General features: G+C 47.2%; 1 protein-coding gene across 15 annotated transcripts in view; it reads right to left on the reverse strand.

Moving 5' to 3' along the window:
* nrxn3a (neurexin 3a) overlaps nucleotides 1–25,000 on the reverse strand; it is a 149,514-nt gene that overhangs the window by 81,724 nt on the left and 42,790 nt on the right. For all 15 annotated transcript variants that reach the window (XR_011517261.1, XR_011517260.1, XR_011517265.1 and 12 more), the window contains 2 exons: nucleotides 2,060–2,361; nucleotides 1,030–1,191 (listed from right to left, as the gene is read on the reverse strand). Coding sequence is in view for 9 of the 15 variants with exons in the window: in XM_070547133.1 (XP_070403234.1) it covers nucleotides 1,030–1,191; nucleotides 2,060–2,361 (464 nt within the window). In the remaining 6 variants the exon portion in view is untranslated. The remainder of the gene's footprint in view (nucleotides 1–1,029; nucleotides 1,192–2,059; nucleotides 2,362–25,000) is intronic.

The following is a 25,000-nucleotide window of genomic DNA, read 5'->3' on the forward strand; positions in this document are numbered from 1 at the left end:
CCATCATCATCATCATCCTCATCATCATCATCATCATCACCATCTCCATCATCATGTTTATGTTTATGTATTTAGCAGACGCTTTTGTCCAAAGCGACTTACAAGTGATAATCGGCAATTTGCCCTTGAGGCTAACAACAACAACAACAACAACAACAACATTGACATCAATCATGGAGAGGAGGGAACAAGGAGTGGACAGTAGAGAGGGGGGGGCGGGTGCAGGGAGGGTGCTAGTTTAGAAGATGCTCTCTGAAGAGCAGGGTCTTCAGGAGTTTCTTGAAAATAGAAAAGGAAGCTCCTGTTCTGGTAGTGTTAGGAAGGTCATTCCACATTTGTGGAACGATGCATGAGAAGAGTCTGGATTGTCCTGAGCGTGGTGTAGGCACTGCTAGCCGACCATCCTGTGATGACCGGAGCGGCCGGGCCGAGACGTAAGCCTTTGCAAGAGGATTCAGGTAGATGGGAGCCGTACCATCTCGGACTTTGTATGCTAGTGTTAGCAGTTTGAATTTGATGCGTGCTGCTAGCGGTAGCCAGTGGAGCTCAATGAGCAGAGGGGTGACGTGTGCTCTTTTTGGCTGATTGAAGACCAGACGCGCCGCTGCGTTCTGGACCATTTGAAGAGGTCTCACAGTACAGCCTGGAAGACCAGTTAGAAGGGCGTTGCAGTAATGGAGGCGGGAGATGACAGTAGATTGCACCAGGAGCTGGGTGGCATGTTGTGTTAGGTATGGTCTGATTTTTCGTATGTTGTACAGCGCAAAGCGTCATGAACGAGCAACAGAGGCAACATGATCTTTAAAGCTCAGGTGTTCATCAATCATCATCTTCATCAACACCATCATCACCATCTTCATCATAATCATCACCATCATCATCACCATCATCATCTCCATCATAATCATCATCATCATCATCATATAAAAGGTATAACCACAGCACCTTCTGTCTATCATTGTGGACCAGCTGGACTCCCAGGTCCTCCACCTGAGAGCTACCAGCAGAATTCCTCCTGGTAGTTCTTACCTCCTTCAGACAGCCCATGAAGTTGTTGCTGACTGGAGATCCAGGAAGGTCTGCTGTGCTGGGGCTCCCCCCCACATAAAAAAAGTCATCCGACCCCAGCATGGTGTAGTCCTCCTGAGTGTAGCCCGTCGTGGTCAGAATCCCATCCACTGATATCGTCACCTGCAGATGAGAGGACACAAAATGGTTTCTTTGATTGAAACGACGCCAACGGGACACCTGAAAGGTTCACCACCATGTTTCTGATCAAACAGACCAAACATGAAAAAGAAAAGGTAGATCTAAAGTCTCGAGTGTCCTTCACACTAACATGGTGACCCCAAGAGGCACGAGGTGTCCATAGACCTGTTCTAAAAACATCTGAGAAAAGAGTAAAAAGACCTTTTTGTTGCCATCTTTTGTAAGACACTATTGGTAAAAAAAGGATTAAAATATATTTATTTTAGTTCAAGTTTAGTTAAAGTTTGTGTCGTGAATCAGACCGTTAGGATTTGGGCAAAAGCAGAAAAAACTCTTCATTCAAAAGAGCGTGATCTACAACGCTGGCATGCATCCACCTGATTTCTACATGCAACGACTTAGAAATGACTCGATACTCAAAGAGAAGGGAAATGATCACTGTGGGAGCGAGGAAGAGGGACAGAGAGGGAAATCGATGGGAATTCCAAACCAGAGATCAACAGGAAATGAAGACGAAAACAGAAAACAGAGAAATGAATATTGGGTGATATCTACCATACAGTGGAGTTTGTTTAGCATGTCGAGTCCAGAACCGGCCGGCTTTGGACATCACAACAACAACAAACATCAAAACATGAGCCAGGGTAGACGGACAGTGATGTCATAAACAAAACAAATAACAGTGAAGCAGAGGTAAAGAACTTTTATCATGAAAATGATTCATTTATTACAAGTAAAACTCCTAAAAGCAGAGAAGATGCCTGACTTCCATCTCTGAAGAAAACTGAGTGAGACTAATGAAACGTGTCTCCAGCCAACATGTGGACCCGCTTCCGGGTCGGTTCCTTACCTGCCGGAGGTTTCGAGTCACTTTGACTTCATGCCACGAGTTGTCGTTGAACTTCCCGTTGACAGGCTCCACGATGGCTTCAAAGGCTCCAGATCCCAGGTTAATAACGAGGGACACCGCCCCATCCTTCAGCGCCAGGTTGACGTAGTCGGCTGACTTCCCCGTGTGAAGGATGAGACCATTACGCTGCCACGTCTTGAAGGAGAGCGTGATCTCGTCACTACTGCTCTGGATGGGGTTCTGGGAGAGGTCGTAGCAGAAGAACTCAGAGCCCCGGAAGGTGGCCACGTTCTCCTCCCTCGCTGTGAGGAGAAGGAAACAAATGGTAAATGACCTTTATTTACACAACCCCCCAAGTCACTTTACAACATAACAGTTCTTCACCCATTCACATGCAGGTGGTCACGTGCGGTTCAATAACAGAGGCAAGGCATCACCCATCCTTCCAACCGCCTCAAGCAGGCTAGGAGAGTGAAGTATCTTGCCCAAGGACACTCTGAGATTGCAAGTGGCCACAGAAGGCAGCCTGAGTCTGAGTGACATTTCATTCACCCTGCAAAGGTTGTGGCTAAACAACTCACAGCTGCTCTTGATGGACAGAACATCTATGATAGCTTCCAGTCAGGTTTTCGTAAAGCTCATTCTACTGAAACAGCTCTTCTTAGGGTCTCTAATGACCTTCTGACTCACAGTGATGCAGGGTTCTGGTTCTGGTCCTGCTGGACCTGACTGCAGCCTTTGACACTGTTGACCATCACCTGCTACTGGAGAGGCTGAGAGACTGGGTAGGCCTATCAGGAACTGCTCTGGAGTGGTTCTCCTCTTATCTCTCTGAGCGCTCCTTTTCTGTGGCCGTCTCCAAGTTTAGGTCCTCCACCACCTCTCTTACCCATGGTGTCCCACAAGGTTCTGTGCTGGGGCCTCTGCTCTTCCTCCTCTATCTGCTTCCTCTTCAGCACATCCTGAGCTCCTTCAAAAGAATCTCCTACCATCTTTATGCAGATGACATCCAACTGTACATCTCCTTTAAGTCCCATGAGATGTCTAAGCTGCAGCTGTTACACACCTGCTTAGACTCTATCAAAACCTGGATGGTGGGAGCTTTCTTCAGCTGAATGAAGATAAGACTGAGATCCTCATCTGTGCCCCAGACAAGCTGGTTCCCAAAGTCAGAGACTCTTTTGGTCAGCTTGCTTCTCACACCAAACCTTCTGTCAGGAATCTTGGTGTGACCTTTGACCCAGCTCTCACCCTGGATTCTCAAACCAAACCAAGAGAGTGAAGAGGGAACAGAAAGAAGAAAACTTATGTTATCTGCCCCTTTTAGACTAAAATGACATTTACACACTGAAATAACAATACTTATAAATTAGCATATACAAAGTAATTGCTTGACTGGTCATTGTTTTGATACCATATTTACTAAGTTTTTTAAGAAGAATTTCATGATCTACTGTATCAAACGCTTTTTTAAATCACTAAAAACACTTATGAAATGGTTCTTTTTGTCAATGGCTTCTGATATTCCTGCTGTAACTTCCATTAGTGCCATGGAAGTTGAATGATTAGTTCTAAAACCATATTGACTGTCGTTTAATATATTTTCTCTCGTCAGGAATTCATCTAGCCTAGTAATAAATAGTTTTTCTAATGTTTTTGAAAATTGCGACAATAAGGATATTTGTCTGTAATTGGAAAAAGTGTTTTTCATCACTTTTGTATATTGGTATGACTTTTGCTATTTTCATGTTATCTGGAAATGTCCCTATTGTGACAGATAAATTACATATGTACGTGAAGGGATAGATGATATTTTCTATTATATTTTTATTAATGATATGTCTACATCATTACAGTCAGTAGTTCCTTTATTGATGCATATATTTACAATGATTCTTATTTCATCGCTAGTTACTGGACTAGTTACTGGACTAGTTACTGAACCAGTTACTGGACTCAGAAGTATACTATTTTTATTACCTGTTATTTTTCCACTGATTTTATAATTAGTTCTTTTAGGAAGGTTGTTTGCTAAGTTTGGTCCCACACTAGTAAAGTGTTACATTTGTTTGCTGTTGTGCTAGTTTCACTAATTTCCGACTGTCCATTTACAAAGTATTGTGGAACAGTTGAAGCTGTTTTATTTCTTTTTGTTACACTATTTAGTATTCACCAAGCTGCTCTGATATAATTTTTATTTTTGTCTAATAAATTGCTATAATAATCCTTTTTTGTTTTCTTATTATTGTAACTAATCTATTCTTGTATTTTTTGTGCCTATTTTCGGCTTCACTGGTTCTTTGCTTTAAAAAGCATCTACAGGTGCTGGCCAGTAAATTAGAATATCATCAAAAGGTTGAAAATATTTCAGTAATTCCATTCAAAACGTGAAACTTGTACATTATATTCATGCAATGCACACAGACCAATGTATTTCCGATGTTTATTACATTTAATTTTGATATTTATAGGTGACAACCAATGAAAACATCAAATCTGGTATCTCAGAAAATTAGAATATTCTAAAGGCCAATGAAAAAATGTTTGTTTCTCTAATGTTGGCCAACTGAAAAGAATGAACATGAAAAGAATGTGCATGTATAGCACTCAATACTTAGTCGGGGCTCCTTTTGCCTCAATAACTGCAGTAATGCGGCGTGGCATGGACTCGATCAGTCTGTGGCACTGCTCAGGTGTTATGAGAGCCCAGGTTGCTCTGATAGTCGTCTTCAGCTCCTCTGCATTGTTGGGTCTAGCGTATTGCATCCTCCGCTTCACAATACCCCATAGATTTTCTATGGGGTTAAGGTCAGGCGAGTTTGCTGGCCAATCAAGGACAGGGATACCATGGTCCTTGAACCAGGTGCTGGTGGTTTTGGCACTGTGTGCAGGTGCCAAGTCTTGTTGAAAGGTGAAGTCTGCATCCCCATAAAGTTGGTCAGCAGCAGGAAGCATGAAGTGCTCTAAAACTTCCTGGTAGACGGCTGCATTGACCCTGGACCTCAGGAAACAGAGTGGGCCAACACCGGCAGATGACATGGCACCCCACACCATCACTGACGGTGGAAACTTTACACTGGACCTCATGCAACGTGGATTCTGTGCTTCTCCGCTCTTCCTCCAGACTCTGGGTCCTTGATTTCCAAAGGAAATGCAGAACTTGCTTTCATCAGAAAACATAACTTTGGACCACTCAGCATCAGTCCAGTCCTTTTTGTCCTTGGCCCAGGCGAGACGCTTCTTGCGCTGTTTCTTGTTCAAGAGTGGCTTGACACACGGAATGCGACACCTGAATCCCATGTCTTTCATGAGTCTCCTCGTGGTGGTTCTTGAAGCGCTGACTCCAGCTGCAGTCCACTCTTTGTGGATCTCCCCCACATTTTTGAATGGGTTTGTCGTCACAATTCTCTGCAGGGTGCGGTTATCCCTAGAGCTTGTACACTTTTTTCTACCACATTTTTTCCGTCCCTTCGCCTGTCTGTTAATGTGCTTGGACACAGAGCTCTGCGAACAGCCAGCTTCTTTAGCAATCACCTTTTGTGTCTTGCCCTCCTTGTGCAAGGTGTCAATGATTGTCTTTTGGACAGCTGTTAAGTCAGAAGTCTTCCCCATGATTGTGGTGCCTTCAAAACAAGACTGAGGGACCTTTTAAAGGCCTTTGCAGGTGTTTTGAGTAAATCAGCTGATTAGAGTGGCAGCAGGTGTCTTCTATATTCAGCCTTTTCAGAATATTCTAATTTTTTGAGATACCAAATTTGGAGTTTTCATTAGTTGTCACTTATGAATATCTAATTTAAATGTAATGAACATTGGAAATACATTGGTCTGTGTGCATTGCATGAATATAATGTACAAGTTTCACGTTTTGAATGGAATTACTGAAATATTTTCAACCTTTTGATGATATTCTAATTTACTGGCCAGCACCTGTATATAAGGTTTTTTTTCTTACAGGCATTCTGCAGCCCTTTTGTCATCCATGGATTGTTCATCCCTTGTCTTCTTGTTTGAATTTTGAATTTACAGTTTTTATCAAATTGGTTACACAGTATTCTTAAAAAGGAGTTGTAAGCCATGTTTACATCTTTAACATAAACTATTTCCCAGTTTTGTTGTTCCAAGTCTCTTTTTAGCGCATCTATAGCGTTTTGTGACCGATCTCTTATTAGTATTTGCGTTTTATGTTGAAATTTAGTCCGATTATTTTTACAGACTGTAAAAATTGGCAGGTGATCACTGATGTCTGTAATTACAATTCCACTTCTCTTGTCAGTTCTCTTGTTGGCTCTTCCTTCTTCCATCTCAGGAACGTTGCTAAGCTGAGTCCCATTCTGTCCCGCTCTGAACTTGAGACAGTTCTCCACACCTTCATCTCCTCACGCTTAGACTACTGTAACTCTCTTTTCACGTGTCTGAGCAGAACCTCCCTGAACCGTCTACAGGTGGTTCAGAACGCCTGTGCTCGGCTTCTGACCAAGTCCTCCAAACACACCCACATCACCCCGCTTCTCCTCCAGCTTCACTGGCTGCCAGTCAACTTCAGGGTTCATTTCAAGATCCTGGTTCTGGTCTATAGGGCCTTACATGGACAAGCACCATCTTACATTGGTGATCTTCTTAGTCCCTACACCCCCAGCAGGTCCCTGAGGTCCAGTGATCAAAGCCTACTGGTTGTGCAGCACCAGGCTAAAGGTCAAAGGTGACAGATCATCTGCTGCTGTGGCCCCCAGACTCTGGACCTCTCTCCCCCTGAGCCTGAGATCAGTGGACTCAGTGGTCTCCTTTAAAAAGCAGCTGAAGACTCACCTGTTCAAGCTGGCTTTTGTATGACCTTCTTCACCTCTCTCTCTTTCTTAACATTTTTAATAACAATTGTCTGTTTTTGCTAATTTAAAAACTATTTTTAATCCCGTTCTAAATTCTTTTTTATATTTTACGTCTTGTTTTTGTGAAGCGCCTCGTGATTTTTATTTTGAGAGGCGCTGTAGAAAAGATATTTTCTTCTTCTTCAAAGGTTTGTTTTGCACATACTGGCTCAAAAAAATGATTTAAAAATATAAAAACTTTGTGTAATTTCCCTTTAACTCCTCGGCTACAAAATGCCATCAAGAGGAGCCGGAAACTGTTCCCAACAATATGAAAATTCAGGAGCAAAGGACTGGAGGGAAGAGAGGTACACAAAGTCCAAAACACTGGAACAAAGAGCAGAAATCAGCATGCATGTATTTGGGAACACAGTTAAAAGACAGAAGCTCTAACAGCTTCTAGAACCAGATGTTCACACAGGAAGGACAAAAGACGTGCTGTAACCATCCACGTGTAAACTTACATGTCCTTCATTCCTATTTGGAAGATGCCCGGTTTTTATTATTTTCAGTTTGATCCATGTGAGGGTGCACCGCAAGTCTCTGTGTTAGTGTATGTTAGCTTAACCTTCCTCAGCTGCTGCTAGCACCAGTTAGCTCTAGTTAGCACTATTCCTTGTGTCCTCTCGTTAGCTGTGGTTAGCTCTATTGAGCTCTTGTTAGATAATGTTAGCTCCTGCTATCTCCATGCAGCCATTGGACGCTAGTGATCACGCCCCACTGCAGAACCCTCATCTCAACCCTTACCAGCATCACAGACCTTCAGCAGACTTTTAGATTGGTGCCATTTGCTCAGAAATGTGGTGGGATATTTTTACAGTGTTTATGTGACAGACACAGCAGCTGCAGCCTGCGCTCACAGCTCTTCATACGATGTGATAAGTCCACCAAAAAGTGCTTTTCTAGTCTGTGTTTGGATTTAAAGCAAGTTACTAAAAGAATGGTTTTCACTAGAAAAACACCAGAAATCTGCAATAATTTTTACTTTGTTAAGCTTTTGTTATAGAAAACGTTTAAAATGCTTTAGTGACCCTGAAGCCACGCCCATCTGCTTCTGGTCCACAGGTCTTTGAGCCGATTAAATCTAGTTTCTGATCCAGTCTGAAACGTGCCACGAATTTCACATGAATGTGCTAAAGTGGCTAAAAGTTTTTAGGTTTGGTTTGAAAAGATGAAGCAGACTGCTCATCTCACCAAACTGATGCTATAGAACCAACCCGACTTAAAGGTGGAGAAAACCAGCACAATCAGGTCATGTGGTCAGTAGCAGCTACGCTGGGGAGAGGAGCTTCTGCTGTGATGTCATACATGACACGTCTGACCTTTAGGCCTTTTATTCATGAATTTTTCACAAGCTAATAAATCTCAGAGTACGTAACAGACGTAGTCAAAACTGACATCATTATTAATCATTTATACAGAAGTACAACATGTGTGTGAGTCAGGGTGGAAGACAAAGAGCTTTTATAGCCTCCAGACGGGGAGGAGCTTAGGCTTCCTGTAGCCAGTTGAAAGTTTTTGTAACTAAACCAACCGGGCTCATGAATAAACCCAGAATTAATGTGGATTAGGATGGTTGTATAGAACAAGAATGAGCAATAATCCAGTAATAATCTCTGTAAAAGTGTCTAAAGGAAGAAACCAGACTAAATCTGCAGAAAAACCCAGCATTTGACAGAAAAGAGATATGAATCCATCAAAGCAGTGACACATGGAGACATGGTCATGTTGGTGATCAGAACAGAACCGAACCAGAACCGAGGAAGCAGCTCTCTGCATTCATGACCTTGGTAGAAGGGTAAAGGGAACCAGGAGAGAGAGCCAAGGGCGAGCAGAGAAATGCTGGTATCTGAAACCTCATCTTCAATTAACTCGCTGCGTCCTCTGCAGAAATACTGCACTCCAGAACAAAGTCCTGGCATCTGCATCAGAACCGCTTTGGTTCCTCGACCTTAAAAATGTCACTCCTGCTTTTAGGTTTCTGAGTTTTCAGGGTTCTGTTCAAACAAGGAGGACTGAAACCCAACATCAGCTGGTCAAATGTGACTGGTGCAGCTGGTGGGCTCAACGCACCGCTGCAGGACAACGTCCGGCCCTCGCAGGACAACGTCCGGCCCTCGCAGGAGCCGTGATGATGACGACTTAACATCATTTCTGTGGGTTTTGAAGTGATGAGGCCGTTTTTAACCTGGAGACAGACCTTCAGACGAGTGTGGACCACCATCAGGTGTTGTCATTAAACAACATTCATGAAGAATGTTTGATTGAAAAAGTTTTCAGAAGGTGAAACAGGAAGTAAAAAAGCAGCAACAGGAAGTCTGCCTCCTCCTCTCAGACTGAAGAAATAAATTCCCATAAAATTTCAGAAGTGACAAATGCAACTGCACTTTCTCTCCTTGTGCACACTTTCTTCATCCGTCGTCGATATTTTAGCAGAAAAAGCCGGATTTCTTCTGGTCTCAAACATGGCTTCCCAACAGGAGGAAGTCTCTGCATCTCCAGCCTGGTGAGAGGAACCACGCCCACCAGCAGTTAGAAGATTGAAGCAACCAGACCCACTCCACACATCATCTAAAAGCCAGGACCCTCTCTCTGGATTTAATACGTCTGTTTTTTGGGTGTGCAGATCCATCGGCGTTCCTCAGCAGAACCTCTGGAATATGGAACAGTAATGAAGAGCGAACGAATAAAACGTCTTTATGGCTGAAATGAGAACGAGGAGAGGAGATGGTTATCACCCCATCATGGTTTTAACGGCATCCGTAAGCTGTTCCATTTGGAGCCTCGGAGTGATGGATGATGTGGAATGAGTCCTGCGAGGGGTCATCCATAAAAATGTCAGGAGAGACGGCAGAACGGAAAGCTGTGGCCACACCAAAGAGCTCACAGATTAGAGGGATGTGGTGCTGACTCGGTGGCAGACGACCAAACCTGAGCTCTGGAGTTATTACTAGATATTACTAGTCATTACAAGTCATTGCTAGTTATTACTAGATATTACTAGTCATTACTAGTTATTACTAGATATTACTAGTCATTACTAGTTATTACTAGATATTACTAGTCATTACAAGTTATTGCTAGTTATTACTAGATATTACTAGTCATTACTAGTTATTACTAGATATTACTAGTCATTACAAGTCATTACTAGTTATTACTAGTTATTACTAGTCATTACAAGTCATTACTAGTTATTACTAATTATTACTAGTCATTACTAGCCATTCTACAAACTGTCTGAATGACTAGAGCGTCTATCAGCATCTCCAGCTGCTAGAAGAGAACTTCCTCCAGTTAAACTCTGAAAAGACTGAATGTCTGATCGTCGTCCCTGAGAGCACGGTTCCCCTGATTGGTCTAAAACTTGCTCGTTTATCTTCTCCCATCAAGACAAACTGAAGGAATTTGGGTGTTATTTTTAACCAATCAGTGTCTCTTGAAGGCCACTCAACAACGTTGGTCCCAAACTGTTTTTATCTCTTAGGAAACATCTCCAGACTGAGAAGGTTGGTGTCCAAACATGAACCTGAAATGGTTCTCCATGCCTTTACCTCCTCCCGTCTAGATTACTGTAACACACTCTTCACATGTTCTAACAAAAAGCCCTTGACCGCCTTCAGGTGGTCCAGAACTCTGCAGCGAGGCTCCTAACTGGAGCAAACAGTAGAGCACACATCACTCCTGTTCTGGTGTCTCTGCACTGGTTACCCGTTAACTCTAGAGTTCATTTAGAGTCCTGACTAGAACTTTCAGGGCTCTGCATGGTCAAGCTCCTCCCTGTATTACTGACCTGTTAAAGCCTTATGCTCCAACCTGGTTCTGATGTAATCTAAAGGGTTCTGCTCCAACCCGCAGAGTTCTGATGTAATCTGCACGGTTCTGCTCCAATCTGCAGGGTTCTTCTGTAAATGAAGGGTTCTGCTCTAATCTAAAGGGTTCTGCTCCAACCCACAGAGTTCTGATGTAATCTGCACGGTTCTGCTCCAATCTGCAGGGCTCTTCTGTAAATGAAGGGTTCTGCTCTAATCTAAAGGGTTCTGCTCCAACCCACAGAGTTCTGATGTAATCTGCATGGTTCTGATCTAATCTGCAGGGTTCTTCTGTAAATGAAGGGTTCTGCTCTAATCTAAAGGGTTCTGCTCCAACCCGCAGAGTTCTGATGTAATCTGCACGGTTCTGCTCCAAACTGCAGGGTTCTTCTGTAAATGAAGGGTTCTGCTCTAATCTAAAGGGTTCTGCTCCAACCCACAGAGTTCTGATGTAATCTGCACGGTTCTGCTCCAATCTGCAGGGTTCTTCTGTAAATGAAGGGTCGTGCTGTAATCTAAAGGGTTCTTCTGTAATCTGTAGGGTTCTCATGCAATCTGCATGGTTCTGCTCTAATCTAAAGGGTTCTGCTGTAATCTAAAGGGTTCTGCTCCAATATACAGGGTTCTTCTGTAATCTGCATGGTCCTGCTGTAATCTAAAGGGTTCTTCTGTAATCTGTAGGGATCTGATGTAATCTGGAGGGTTCTGCTCCAGTATGCAGGGTTCTTCTGTAATCTGTAGGGTTCTGATGTAATCTGCATGGTTCTGCTCTAATCTAAAGGGTTCTGCTCCAATATACAGGGTTCTTCTGTAATCTGCAGGGCTCTTCTGTAATCTGCATGGTTCTGCTCTAATATAAGGGGTTCTGCTGTAATCTAAAGGGTTCTGCTCCAATCTGCAGGGTTCTTCTGTAATCTGCATGGTTCTGCTCTAATCTAAAGGGTCCTGCTGTAATCTAAAGGGTTCTTCTGTAATCTGTAGGGTTCTGATGTAATCTGCATGGTTCTGCTCTAATCTAAAGGGTTCTGCTCTAATCTAAAGGGTTCTTCTGTAATCTAAATGGTTCTGATCTCATCTAAAGGGTTCTGCTGTATTATAAAGGGTTCTGCTCCAATCTGCAGGGTTCTTCTGTAATCTGAAGGGTTCTGCTCTAATCTAAAGGGTTCTGCTCCAATCTGCAGGGTTCTTCTCTAATCTAATAGGTCCTGCTGTAATCTAAAGGGTTCTACTGTAATCTGTAGGGTTCTGATGTAATCTGCATGGTTCTGCTCTAATCTAAAGGGTTCTGCTGTAATCTAAAGGGTTATGCTCCAATCTGCAGGGTCCTTCTGTAATCTGCAGGGTTCTTCTGTAATCTGCATGGTTCTGCTCTAATCTAAAGGGTCCTGCTGTAATCTAAATGGTTCTTCTGTAATCTGTAGGGTTCTGATGTAATCTGGAGGGTTCTGCTCCAATCTAAAGGGTTCTTCTGTAATCTGTAGGGTTCTGATGTAATCTACATGGTTCTGCTCTAATCTAAAGGGTTCTGCTCCAATCTGCAGGGTTCTTCTGTGATCTGCAGGGTTCTGCTGTAATCTGCAGGGTTCTGCTCCAATCTGCAGGGTTCTTCTGTAATCTGTAGGGTTCTGATGTAATCTGCATGGTTCTGCTCTAATCTAAAGAGTCCTGCTGTAATCTAAAGGGTTCTTCTGTAATCTGTAGGGTTCTGATGTAATCTAATAGGTTCTGATGTAATCTAATGGGTTCTGTTCCCTACAGCAGCTGGATTTGATGTAAAGGATTCTAAACTCTCTTTTCCCGGTTCTCTCCCACATCAACTCAGCTCTTGAACTTGAACTACGAGATGATAAATAACGATACAGCAGCGATAAATGAATAATAAGGATTGTTTTGCATAAATCTGGTGTGAGTCCTCAGGGGATGAAGGGAGTATGAACATAATCCAGCAACAAATGAGTCATGTGTTCATAAACAACAGAGTGCCGTTATGATTTATGATGTGTGGATGCTCGAACAGCTGACTGATACATCACCCGCTGATCCACCGGGTCAGCGCCAAAACGGCCAGCTTACACCAGTCTCACATTCAATAATCTAATCCTGTTTGTCATTATGAGGTAATCCAGAGGGATTACATCCGTTTAACATTCACACAAATAAAGAAGCAATAAAAAGTTTCTTGTTTTTGTTGATTTGGGTGAGATCAGGGTTGCTGATGTTTAGCTCTTGACGGGACAGCTCCACCCGTCATCCAAGTTTTCCAGGTTTGCTTCGTTTCTGAGTGGTGAGACCAGCCAGGTGGTGACGGCATCAGTTTAGCAGACGAGCTGAAGCTTTAGGATGCGCCACGCCGGGATGTGAAACTCCCATCACAAACGAGAAAGTCAGGAACGTCTGAAGAGAGGAAAACCAAGTCTCAGCTCCAAACATGATCCGACCGTCATTAGTCTCCATTTCTGGGACTAAGTGCTGTTCCTGCCCTACTTCTGGAAGTCCTTTCCCCTGAATAACAGCCTCAGCAGTCATTTATTCACTTATTGATCTTTTGTTTAGGGCCTCCTCATCTTCACTGATTCAACCTCCTGTCATCTTCTGACGGCTGCAGAAGCATCTTTGTCTTCATCCACCTTCCCATTTAAGACCTCCATCTGCTGATGCTGCCCTGGAAGCCTGGCTTATGATTGCAGAGCTAAAGCTGTGAGTCTGGTCTGCAGCAGCTGCTCTTCTCACACCGAAGCCAACCCCGTGTGGCTGGAACAGGATGACGAGTGGATCCCAGATCAGTCAACATAAAACCTCGTCTCTGTGCTTCTGACAAGTGAGAGGTGCACGCCGCTGCTCTGAATCGGTCATCTACGAAACTCCAAATATCGAAGTTTTATTTCAGTTTGAAAGAAATCCTGTGAGTTTTCATCTTTTCCAGCCGGCTAAAAATGATTTAAACTCTCAGATCTTCTGAAATTTCTGCTGAAGGCCTCAACAAACAGACGTTTTATCCATAACACAGCGAGAGGCAGTGAGAGCGGTTTCCGTAGCTAAATGCTTCTGCATCAGTTCAGGTGAGAGAACTATTCAGTGGATCTTCTGGTTGTCCATTAGTGAGGAGTGGCTGGCCTCCAGAGAGCTGATGGAGGGAGGAGGAGCAGCGCTGGAGAGCGGGGAACAGCAGCAGGCGTTATCTGGGGCTGAGCTGCATACAAGCGTGGTTTCTGGGAGCTCCCTCCCTCTCGGGGCAGGGCTGTAAATCAGAACGGAGAGACTCGCTCTGTCACACCCTGTCCTGTCTCCCCATTCTGTTCAGTCCTGTGTTCATGTTAATTGCTCCCACCTGCCTCTTGTCTCCCAATCACCCAAGGTCCCAGCTCCTCCTGTATTTAAACCCTGTTAGTCCATTTTGTCTGGTTGGCTCATTGTTTCATTGTCCTGCGTGCCCTCCATTAAATCAGTGTTTTAAATGTTCCTGTCTGCCTCCCTGCCTGTTTCTTCCCCTGCACTTGGATCCTCACCTCCTTCTCACTCACCGGCACGTTGTGACAGAATGAACAAACCCGCTAAAGGATCCAGCGGGGTGATTCTCCCGTGGGAGGGCCTGCTCCAATTTCTCTCCTCAGCCCACCGGCCGGCTTCTCCTCCTCCAGCATCGCCTCGCCGCAGACGCCGCCATCGAACTTCAGCCTCGGCGATCCTCTCCACCCTCCCAAAGCCAGATGGGCAGTTGGACCGGGAGACGCTGCCAGACCGCTCCTGCTATGTGGGCACCAGACTGGCGGTGGTCTCCCCCGGAGTTGGCCCACGGCGTGGGGAAGGATACCGGGCTCCACCACAACCCCGTGTCCCAGGACGGAGCCGCGAGCTCGCCGCTGCCCCGGCTCGGCGCACCAGCTTGGACCCGTCCCCAGTCGGATCAGCAGTCCCATCTCCGGTCCGGTCAGCGCCTCTGTCATCTGCAGGCAGAGTGACCACGCCCACAACCCAGTAGACAGAGCTCGCCGGTCTCCAGGCGCAGCTTGGTCGGATCCGTCAGCTCGTCAGCCTCCAGGAGTTCCAGCTGGACACCCTATCTTCCCCGAATCACCAGGAGAGGGTTTCGGTCCAGTCAGCAGCTTCCTCATCTCCAGGCCAAAGGATCGAGCCCACAGTCCACCCAGCAGAGCTCGCCGGTCTCCGAGCTGAGCTGGCCCAACTCCATAAGAGCCTCAGTCTCCAGAAGCTCCAGCTGGACAATCTATCCTTCCTGCTCTCCCAGTTTCCGGCACCACCAGATCAGTCAGCTCCTGTCCCAGCGGTGGTCCCGGAGGTCGCACTGCATCCGGTTCCAGCGGTGGTCCCGGTGGGTGCACCACATCCAGTTCCCGTGGTGGTCCCGGGGGTCGCACCGCATCCTGTTCCAGCGGTCGTCCCGGAGGTCGCACCGCATCCGGTCCAGCCTGTCTAAGCGGTCCATTCTGTAGCAACTCCTCCTCCACTCCAGAAGCCGATGGTCCAGAAGCCGACAACCCCGCACCAGAAGTCGACGCTCCCGGACCAGAAGTCGACGCCCCTGGACATGAAGTCGACGGTCCAGAAGTCGATGGTCCAGAAGTCGACGGACCAGAAATCGACGCCCCCAGACCAAAAGTCGATGCCTCCGCACCAGAAGTCGATGGAGGTCGACGCCCCCAGTCCTGTGGTCGACGCCCTTTCTAGTCCTGAGGTCGACGGTCTCTCCAGTCCAGAGGTCGACGCTCTTTCCAGTCCAGAGGTCGACGCTCCTTCGTATCCAGAGGTCGACGCTCCCTCGTGTCCAGAGGTCGACGCTCTTTCTAGTCCAGAGGTCGACCCTCTTTCCAGTCCAGAGGTTGACGCTCTTTTCAGTCCAGAGGTCGACTCTCTTTTCAGTCAAGAGGTCAACGCTCTTTCTAGTCCAGAGGTCGACGCTCTTTCCAGTGCAGAGGTCGACGCTCTTTTCAGTCCAGAGGTCGACTCTCTTTTCAGTCCAGAGGTCAACGCTCTTTCCAGTCCAGATGTCGACGCTCCTTCGTATCCAGAGGTCGACGCTCTTTCTAGTCCAGAGGTCGACGCTCTTTTCAGTCCAGAGGTTGACGCTCTTTCCAGTCCAGATGTCGACACTCCTTCGTATCCAGAGGTCGACGCTCCTTCGTGTCCAGAGGTTGACACTCTTTCTAGTCCAGAGGTCGACGCTCTTTCCAGTCCAGATGTCGACACTCCTTCGTGTCCAGAGGTCGACGCTCTTTCCAGTCCAGAGGTCAACGCTCCTTCGTATCCAGAGGTTGACGCTCCCTCGTGTCCAGAGGTCAACGCTCCCTCGTATCCAGAGGTCGACGCTCTTTTCAGTCCAGAGGTTGACGCTCTTTCCAGTCCAGAGGTCGACGCTCTTTCCAGTCCAGAGGTCAACGCTCCTTCGTATCCAGAGGTTGACGCTCCCTCGTGCCCAGAGGTCAACGCTCCCTCGTATCCAGAGGTCGACGCTCTTTTCAGTCCAGAGGTTGACGCTCTTTCCAGTCCAGAGGTCAACGCTCCTTCGTATCCAGAGGTTGACGCTCCCTCGTGTCCAGAGGTCGACACTCTTTTCAGTCCAGAGGTCGACGCCCTTTACAGTCCAGAGGTCGACACACTTTCCAGTCCAGAGGTCGACACACTTTCCAGTCCAGAGGTCGACACACTTTCCAGTCCAGAGGTCGACACACTTTCCAGTCAAGAGGTCAACTCTCTTTCTAGTCCAGAGGTCGACGCTCTTTCCAGTCCAGAGGTCGACGCTCTTTTCAGTCCAGAGGTCGACTCTCTTTTCAGTCCAGAGGTCAACGCTCTTTCCAGTCCAGATGTCGACGCTCCTTCGTATCCAGAGGTCGACGCTCTTTCTAGTCCAGAGGTCGACGCTCTTTTCAGTCCAGAGGTTGACGCTCTTTCCAGTCCAGATGTCGACACTCCTTCGTATCCAGAGGTCGACGCTCCTTCGTGTCCAGAGGTCGACACTCTTTCTAGTCCAGAGGTCGACGCTCTTTCCAGTCCAGATGTCGACACTCCTTCGTGTCCAGAGGTCGACGCACTTTCCAGTCCAGAGGTCGACGCTCTTTCCAGTCCAGAGGTCGACGCTCTTTCCAGTCCAGAGGTCGACGCTCCTTCGTATCCAGAGGTCGACGCTCCCTCGTGTCCAGAGGTCGACGCTCTTTCTAGTCCAGAGGTCGACGCTCTTTCCAGTCCAGAGGTTGACGCTCTTTTCAGTCCAGAGGTCGACTCTCTTTTCAGTCAAGAGGTCAACGCTCTTTCCAGTCCAGATGTCGACGCTCCTTCGTATCCAGAGGTCGACGCTCTTTCTAGTCCAGAGGTCGACGCTCTTTCCAGTCCAGAGTTTGACGCTCTTTTCAGTCCAGAGGTCGACTCTCTTTTCAGTCAAGAGGTCAACGCTCTTTCCAGTCGAGATGTCGACGCTCCTTCGTATCCAGAGGTCGACGCTCTTTCTAGTCCAGAGGTCGACGCTCTTTTCAGTCCAGAGGTTGACGCTCTTTCCAGTCCAGATGTCGACACTCCTTCGTATCCAGAGGTGGACGCTCCTTCGTGTCCAGAGGTTGACACTCTTTCCAGTCCAGAGGTCGACGCTCTTTCCAGTCCAGAGGTCGACGCTCTTTCCAGTCCAGAGGTCAACGCTCCTTCGTATCCAGAGGTTGACGCTCCCTCGTGTCCAGATGTCAACGCTCCCTCGTATCCAGAGGTCGACGCTCTTTTCAGTCCAGAGGTTGACACTCTTTCCAGTCCAGAGGTCAACGCTCCTTCGTATCCAGAGGTTGACGCTCCCTCGTGTCCAGAGGTCGACACTCTTTTCAGTCCAGAGGTCGACGCTCTTTTCAGTCCAGAGGTTGACGCCCTTTACAGTCCAGAGGTCGACACACTTTCCAGTCCAGAGGTCGACACACTTTCCAGTCCAGAGGTCAACGCTCTTTCTAGTCCAGAGGTCGACTCTCTTTCCAGTCCAGATGTCGACGCTCCTTCGTATCCAGAGGTCGACGCTCTTTCTAGTCCAGAGGTCGACGCTCTTTTCAGTCCAGAGGTTGACGCTCTTTCCAGTCCAGATGTCGACGCTCCTTCGTATCCAGAGGTCGACGCTCCTTCGTGTCCAGAGGTTGACACTCTTTCTAGTCCAGAGGTCGACGCTCTTTCCAGTCCAGAGATCGACGCTCTTTCCAGTCCAGATGTCGACACTCCTTCGTGTCCAGAGGTCGACACTCTTTCTAGTCCAGAGGTCGACGCTCTTTTCAGTCCAGAGGTTGACGCTCTTTCCAGTCCAGATGTCGACGCTCCTTCGTATCCAGAGGTCGACGCTCCTTTGTGTCCAGAGGTTGACACTCTTTCTAGTCCAGAGGTCGACGCTCTTTCCAGTCCAGAGGTCGACGCTCTTTTCAGTCCAGAGGTTGATGCTCTTTCCAGTCCAGATGTCGACACTCCTTCGTATCCAGAGGTGGACGCTCCTTCGTGTCCAGAGGTTGACACTCTTTCTAGTCCAGAGGTCGACGCTCTTTCCAGTCCAGATGTCGACACTCCTTCGTGTCCAGAGGTCGACGCTCTTTCCAGTCCAGAGGTCGACGCTCTTTCCAGTCCAGAGGTCAACGCTCCTTCGTATCCAGAGGTTGACGCTCCCTCGTGTCCAGATGTCAACGCTCCCTCGTATCCAGAGGTCGACGCTCTTTTCAGTCCAGAGGTTGACGCTCTTTCCAGTCCAGAGGTCGACGCTCTTTCAAGTCCAGAGGTCGACGCTCTTTCCAGTCCAGAGGTCAACGCTCCTTCGTATCCAGAGGTTGACGCTCCCTCGTGTCCAGAGGTTAACGCTCCCTCGTATCCAGAGGTCGACGCTCTTTTCAGTCCAGAGGTTGACGCTCTTTCCAGTCCAGAGGTCAACGCTCCTTCGTATCCAGAGGTTGACGCTCCCTCGTGTCCAGAGGTCGACACTCTTTTCAGTCCAGAGGTCGACGCTCTTTTCAGTCCAGAGGTTGACGCCCTTTACAGTCCAGAGGTCGACACACTTTCCAGTCCAGAGGTCGACACACTTTCCAGTCCAGAGGTCGACACACTTTCCAGTCCAGAGGTCAACGCTCTTTCTAGTCCAGAGGTCGACTCTCTTTCCAGTCCAGATGTCGACGCTCCTTCGTATCCAGAGGTCGACGCTCTTTCTAGTCCAGAGGTCGACGCTCTTTTCAGTCCAGAGGTTGACGCTCTTTCCAGTCCAGATGTCGACGCTCCTTCGTATCCAGAGGTCGACGCTCCTTCGTGTCCAGAGGTTGACACTCTTTCTAGTCCAGAGGTCGACGCTCTTTCCAGTCCAGAGATCGACGCTCTTTCCAGTCCAGATGTCGACACTCCTTCGTGTCCAGAGGTCGACGCTCTTTCTAGTCCAGAGGTCGACGCTCTTTTCAGTCCAGAGGTTGACGCTCTTTCCAGTCCAGATGTCGACGCTCCTTCGTATCCAGAGGTCGACGCTCCTTCGTGTCCAGAGGTTGACACTCTTTCTAGTCCAGAGGTCGACGCTCTTTCCAGTCCAGAGATTGACGCTCTTTCCAGTCCAGATGTCGACACTCCTTCGTGTCCAAAGGTCGACGCTCTTTCTAGTCCAGAGGTCGACGCTCTTTCTAGTCCAGAGGTCGACGCTCTTTCCAGTCCAGAGGTTGACGCTCTTTTCAGTCCAGAGGTCGACGCTCTTTCCAGTCCAGAGGTCGATGCTCTTTCCAGTCCAGAGGTCAATGCTCCTTCGTATCCAGAGGTTGACTCTCCCTCGTGTCCAGAGGTCGACACTCTTTTCAGTCCAGAGGTCGACGCATTTTTCAGTCCAGAGGTCGACGCTCTTTTCAGTCCAGAGGTCGACGCTCTTTCCAGTCCAGAGGTCAATGCTCCTTCGTATCCAGAGGTTGACGCTCCCTCGTGTCCAGAGGTCGACACTCTTTTCAGTCCAGAGGTCGACGCATTTTTCAGTCCAGAGGTCGACGCTCTTTTCAGTCCAGAGGTCGACGCTCTTTTCAGTCCAGAGGTCGACGCTCTTTTCAGTCCAGAGGTCGACGCTCTTTCCAGTCCAGAGGTCAACGCTCCCTCGTGTCCAGAGGTCGACGCTCTTTCCAGCCCAGAGGCCGCCGCCACCGCCTTCAGCCCAGGGGCCAACGACGCCGCCTCCAGCCCTGAGGTCAAAGACGTGTTCTCCGGCGTCTCTGCCTCCGGTCACCGCCAGTCCTGCCCTCACCAGGAATGGACCCCCAAGATCCCGTCGTCGCCTCCTCTGCCCCAGGCGCAGGCCCCCGGACTCTACTGGTCCCTGCCTTCTCTCCGTCGGTCCCTCTGACCCTCAGTAACGCTAACCACAGAACAACGCTAGGTAGAGCTAGGAGATCCATAGCTTCCTCTGCCAATCCCCCCCCCCCCACACACACACACACACCAGCTTCAGCAGCAGGCTGCTCTCTGACTCAGTCTTCAGGATTTTTACCTGGAGAGGATAAATCCATCACATCATTTAGTCGCTTTAGAGATCTGACTCAGCCTAATCAGCCGATATTCAACCCGCTCGGTGTGATCCAGCAGCGATCAGGAATCCACCACCTTCTTTTTTACCTCCTGACCGTTTCTCACAACCCAAACCAACGTGAAGGTCAGACGGCGTTTCTGAAGTCTCAGATTTCTGGAGCTAATTTCGAGTCTCTTCTCTACGGAGGAGATGATAACCGCTGTAATCAGCCCAGCGTGAGGATGACAGAAGAACAGAAAGTGGGACGAGAGGGAATCAAAAGGAAAAGGCCTCCTACGGTAATCCTCCTCCTCAGCAGCATAAAGACTGAGAGGAGGGGACGGGGGAGACGGAGGGGAGTACGGATGGAGGAGGGGGAGGAGATAACATCAGTAATTTCAGCTTGCTGCTGGATTTCCATTTGTTCAGTGGCTCTGACCAACGGTGAATTGGGATGTTTGCACCATAAGGATCTGTGGAGCACCGAGGGGGGACTGAGGAGTCATCTCTGAAGAAGAAGAGGAGGAGGAGGTGCTGCCATTTTGTCACTTGGACTCAAAGCACTCTTCACCCTCACATTATTAACCCAGTTTTATCTCCATCTCTCCTCCATCCCACCACACCTCCAGACCCCAGAACTCCTCCTGGAGGCATTGACTCCCATCCTGGTTCAGAACCAGAACCAGAACCAGTTCCTGGTGAAGGTCGTGACCTGAAGACACCAACTAAACATGAGACCCTGATGGGAGACTTTCAGACCCACATCAGCAGTGAAAGTGCTCCAGGCTGCTGGTCCGACTGGAGAGCAGCAACATCGACTCATCAGCTTAAATAAAATAAAAGTAGTTCACACCAAAGACAGGCCCGGCCGCTCCGGTCATCACAGGATGGTCGGCTAGCAGTGCCTACACCACGCTCAGGACAATCCAGACTCTTCTCATGCATCGTTCCACAAATGTGGAATGACCTTCCAAGCACTACCAGAACAGGGGCTTCCTTTTCAATTTTCAAGAAACTCCTGAAGACCCTGCTCTTCAGAGAGCATCTTCTAAACTAGCACCCTCCCTGCACCCGTCCCCCCTCTCTACTGTCCACTCCTTGTTCCCTCCTCTCCATGACTGATGTCAATTTGTTGTTGTTGTTGTTGTTGTTAGCCTCAAGGGCAACATGCCGATTATCACTTGTAAGTCGCTTTGGACAAAAGCGTCTGCTAAATACATAAACATCTAAAAGGCTAGCTTATCCAGGGTCTGTGTTGTGCCCCAATGCGTTCAATGAACGATCGTTCGTGACTTCGTTCTTTTTCTTGTGAACTGAACTCGTTCGTATTTTGCCTGATGAACGTAAAGGTGAGTGCGTTCGTCCTGGCGTGCGTGAACGGGTTTATGAACTCGTTCTTTCGCCGAGCTTTTCCGGAGCTAGCCTAGCTAAAACTTCTGTTAGCCATAGAGTTTATAAAGAGTAGAACCCGCACATGCGGCCAAACATCGGCAGTAGCGGCTGCTGCGGCATCTACTCTTCTACGTCTATGCTGTGTGCAGGAGTCTAAGTTCATTCAGAAAAAGTGAAAAGGGACTTAACTGAAAGACTCCACATATTTAATGTTTTGCACTTTGAGTTTGCTTCCTCAGCTTCTTACGATTGTTTAATAATTTCCCGTTAAAATAATGTTTTCCTCGTGTTGTTGAGAATAAACCGGTGTAGGGTAAAAACTGCAGCTGGGCATGAGTGTGGGCAGAACGTGTGTGTGTGTGTGTGTGTGTGTGTGTGTGTGTGTGTGTGTGTGTGTGTGTGTGTGTGTGTGTGTGTGAGACCAGATGAACTAGTGACGAGTTTAAAGAACTATCCATGCATGTGGACATTCACATGTGTTCATCCTCCCACACATGCACAACAGTGATAGTCCTGTCATCCCCCTTTACACACACACACACACACACACATACACACACACACACACACACACACACACACACACACACACACACACACACACACACACACACACACACACACACACACACACACACACACACTTCTCTGGAGCATGACAGTGGGGTTGGCTTCATCCCTCCAGGCTTTTCATTTACTTCCCGACACAATGCCGCCCCCCCCCCCCCCCACACACACACACACACACACACACACACACCATAATCTGGACTGTCTGAGCTGTGTTGATACCTAATGAAAGGCCACGGTTGCCATTTCTCAGCCAATGGTCGCCATGGTTACGTGAAGCTGGGAATGAAGTGTGTAGATGTTATAGAAAAGACGCTGGAAGAGCACTTATGTTGCTTTTTATTTTGAAACCAGTCAAACCAGTTCTGTTTGATCTTCTGACGCAGGCACAAGCTGGTTATTTAAAGCAGCCTGAGGTTGTTCTTCCGTCGTGGATGAAGGATAATTTAGGATTATGTCCTCCTCCGGCAAACCGCGTCTCCTCTGTAAGATGCTTTCTAGTGACTCAGACGTTTCCTTATGAAAGGCCATGATTCACCTCAGATCAAACCATTAAAACCATGTTATTGGTCATTTTTCTATTTCATTACTGATGATGATGAAAATAATCTACCAGCTGAGAAGCAAAAGGAGAAAAGGAAGGAGCGGTCCTGTTTTCCTTAAGAAGTCTGGAGCTTTTCCCGGTCCGTCCTGTCGTTGATCAGCGACTGAACTGATTAGAGCAGATTTGCTGTTTGTCTCTGAAGTCTTTGTGTAAATGAGAGAATACATTTTCTGTGTCTTCTGGCCTCTCCTCCACAGCAATGGCGCTCTTCTCCTGCTGCCAGTCACCATTCCTCTCTGATTTGTAATCATGCTCCTCTGATGGACACTTTGTCCTTTAACTCAGAGACATAATTGCATTTTGAGGGGGACAGATGACACAAGGGGCGCATTAATCACAACACTAACGTGATTTCTGAAGGACAGTTGTGAGGTGGTGCTTCCACACAGCATGTCCAGACACAAGTGGACGTCTGCAGCGATGAGATGTGGCAGCTGATGCTGCGTGCACACAGCGGCCTAATGAGGAGACGAGGCGGCCGTCAGCCTTGTCTGAGCGCCGACGCGCGGTCTGATGATGCAGCTGCTGATGGATGAACGCGCTCCCAGCAAAGCAATATGTGATCATTATGATTACTCAGGTTTAAGTGAATTACAGGAGGTGGAGGAATGTCAGCAGGAATCAGGAACGTTCTCAGAGCGGGTCTAGTTGGGTTTTCGTTCCAGAAACTAAATGTTCACCTGGACTTTGGTTCCGTTTCAACGACTCAGGTGTTTTATTTGATCCATCACAGGCTTCAGAAGAACAAGTTTACTTTAAACGTGGAAACTATGGTTCCACTTTATGACTTCTGTGCAGCAGAACTTAAAGTGTGTGAAATGTTCGTCAGGCAGAAGATGTGCACGCCACGGTGCTGCTACAAACACCTCGGCTGCTGTAAACAACAACAAATCCACTTCCTCTGACCGACATGGGCTTGAGGCTCACCAGCAGGAATCAGAGTCCAGACAGGAATCCACAGCAGCGCTAATAGTCCATCCACCCCCACACCTGGCACTCATCACACACACCTGGTTAAACACCAAGTCAACAACGGAGCACCTGTTTCATCAGAATAACTAGCTCCTGAACCACTGTGGGACTTTGATGTCACTCAGGTGTGTGTCCACACCTGATTACCTTTAGAAGTCAAACCAGTCCAAGGTCAGCGCAGCTAATCAACAGGAATAAGCAGGTGTGGAGCTGACTCCCTCAGCCCACCTGTATTTGTTAGTGTTTCCTTACTGGACTTAAACGTCTCATTCAGGTCTCATATCCCGTAGAAAAGTCTAATTTGATGTTGGATCAGAGCTCGCCAAAATGTGGTTACACCAGGTCCAAAGGTTGATGAGCTTCATTTCTGCGTCCGTTTTTTGGATCAAACACAACTTTTGCACTGAAATCGCTGTTTTCAGACCGTTGTGTGCATAAGCAGCTTCATTCAATTCAATTCAGTTCTTTCTTCAGGACAATGCACATTAATAAACAATCTAATACGTTGCATCGATCGTAAAAGGACCAAATTATAGCATAGTTGCTAATTAGCATCTGTAGTTCGTCAACAAGACAACCAAGTAAAACAAGTAACACGATCCAATTCAACAACAGTCAGATAGAAACATTCCAGTAAAACAGACAAACAAAAAATAAGAATAACTAAAGATGCAAACATGTCTGGGAACCTTTAAGATGTAGTGTGAGGTGCTTTTTAAAGGTGCTATAAGTGGGAAACTCTCTGATATTCGCTGGGATGTTGTTCCAGAATTGACTCCCTCTAACGGACAGCACCATTAGTCGGAACGTCATTTTCCTGTAGGAGATCTGAAGGTCTGCTCTAGTGGAGGCTCTAGTGCCGTAGCCTTTGTCTGGTCTTAATTTTATGTATGCGGAAAGTGGAGCTAGTCCATTAAGTGCTCCGTAGATTAAACAACTATTTATGAACTTAATAACATTTTTAAAATTAAGCGTGTTGTACTTAGCCAGAATATTACAGTGGTGATATGACAAAAGCTTCTGATCCAAGATTTTTATAGACTTTTTGAATAATATTTCTGTTGGTTTTAAAAGAGTGTCCCCAGTGAAAGACCAGGTTGTGATGCAGTAGAAAATCATGGAGTACAAAAACATTGTAGCTGAGATTGTACTCATTGAAGATCTAATAAATGAGAACATGAACGTTTAAAACAGCTAATAAAAAATCTGTTGAGATCATCACAAGATCATTTTCCAGTAGTGAAC

Source organism: Nothobranchius furzeri, chromosome 18, assembly GCF_043380555.1.
Source record: "Nothobranchius furzeri strain GRZ-AD chromosome 18, NfurGRZ-RIMD1, whole genome shotgun sequence".
NCBI lineage: Eukaryota > Metazoa > Chordata > Actinopteri > Cyprinodontiformes > Nothobranchiidae > Nothobranchius > Nothobranchius furzeri.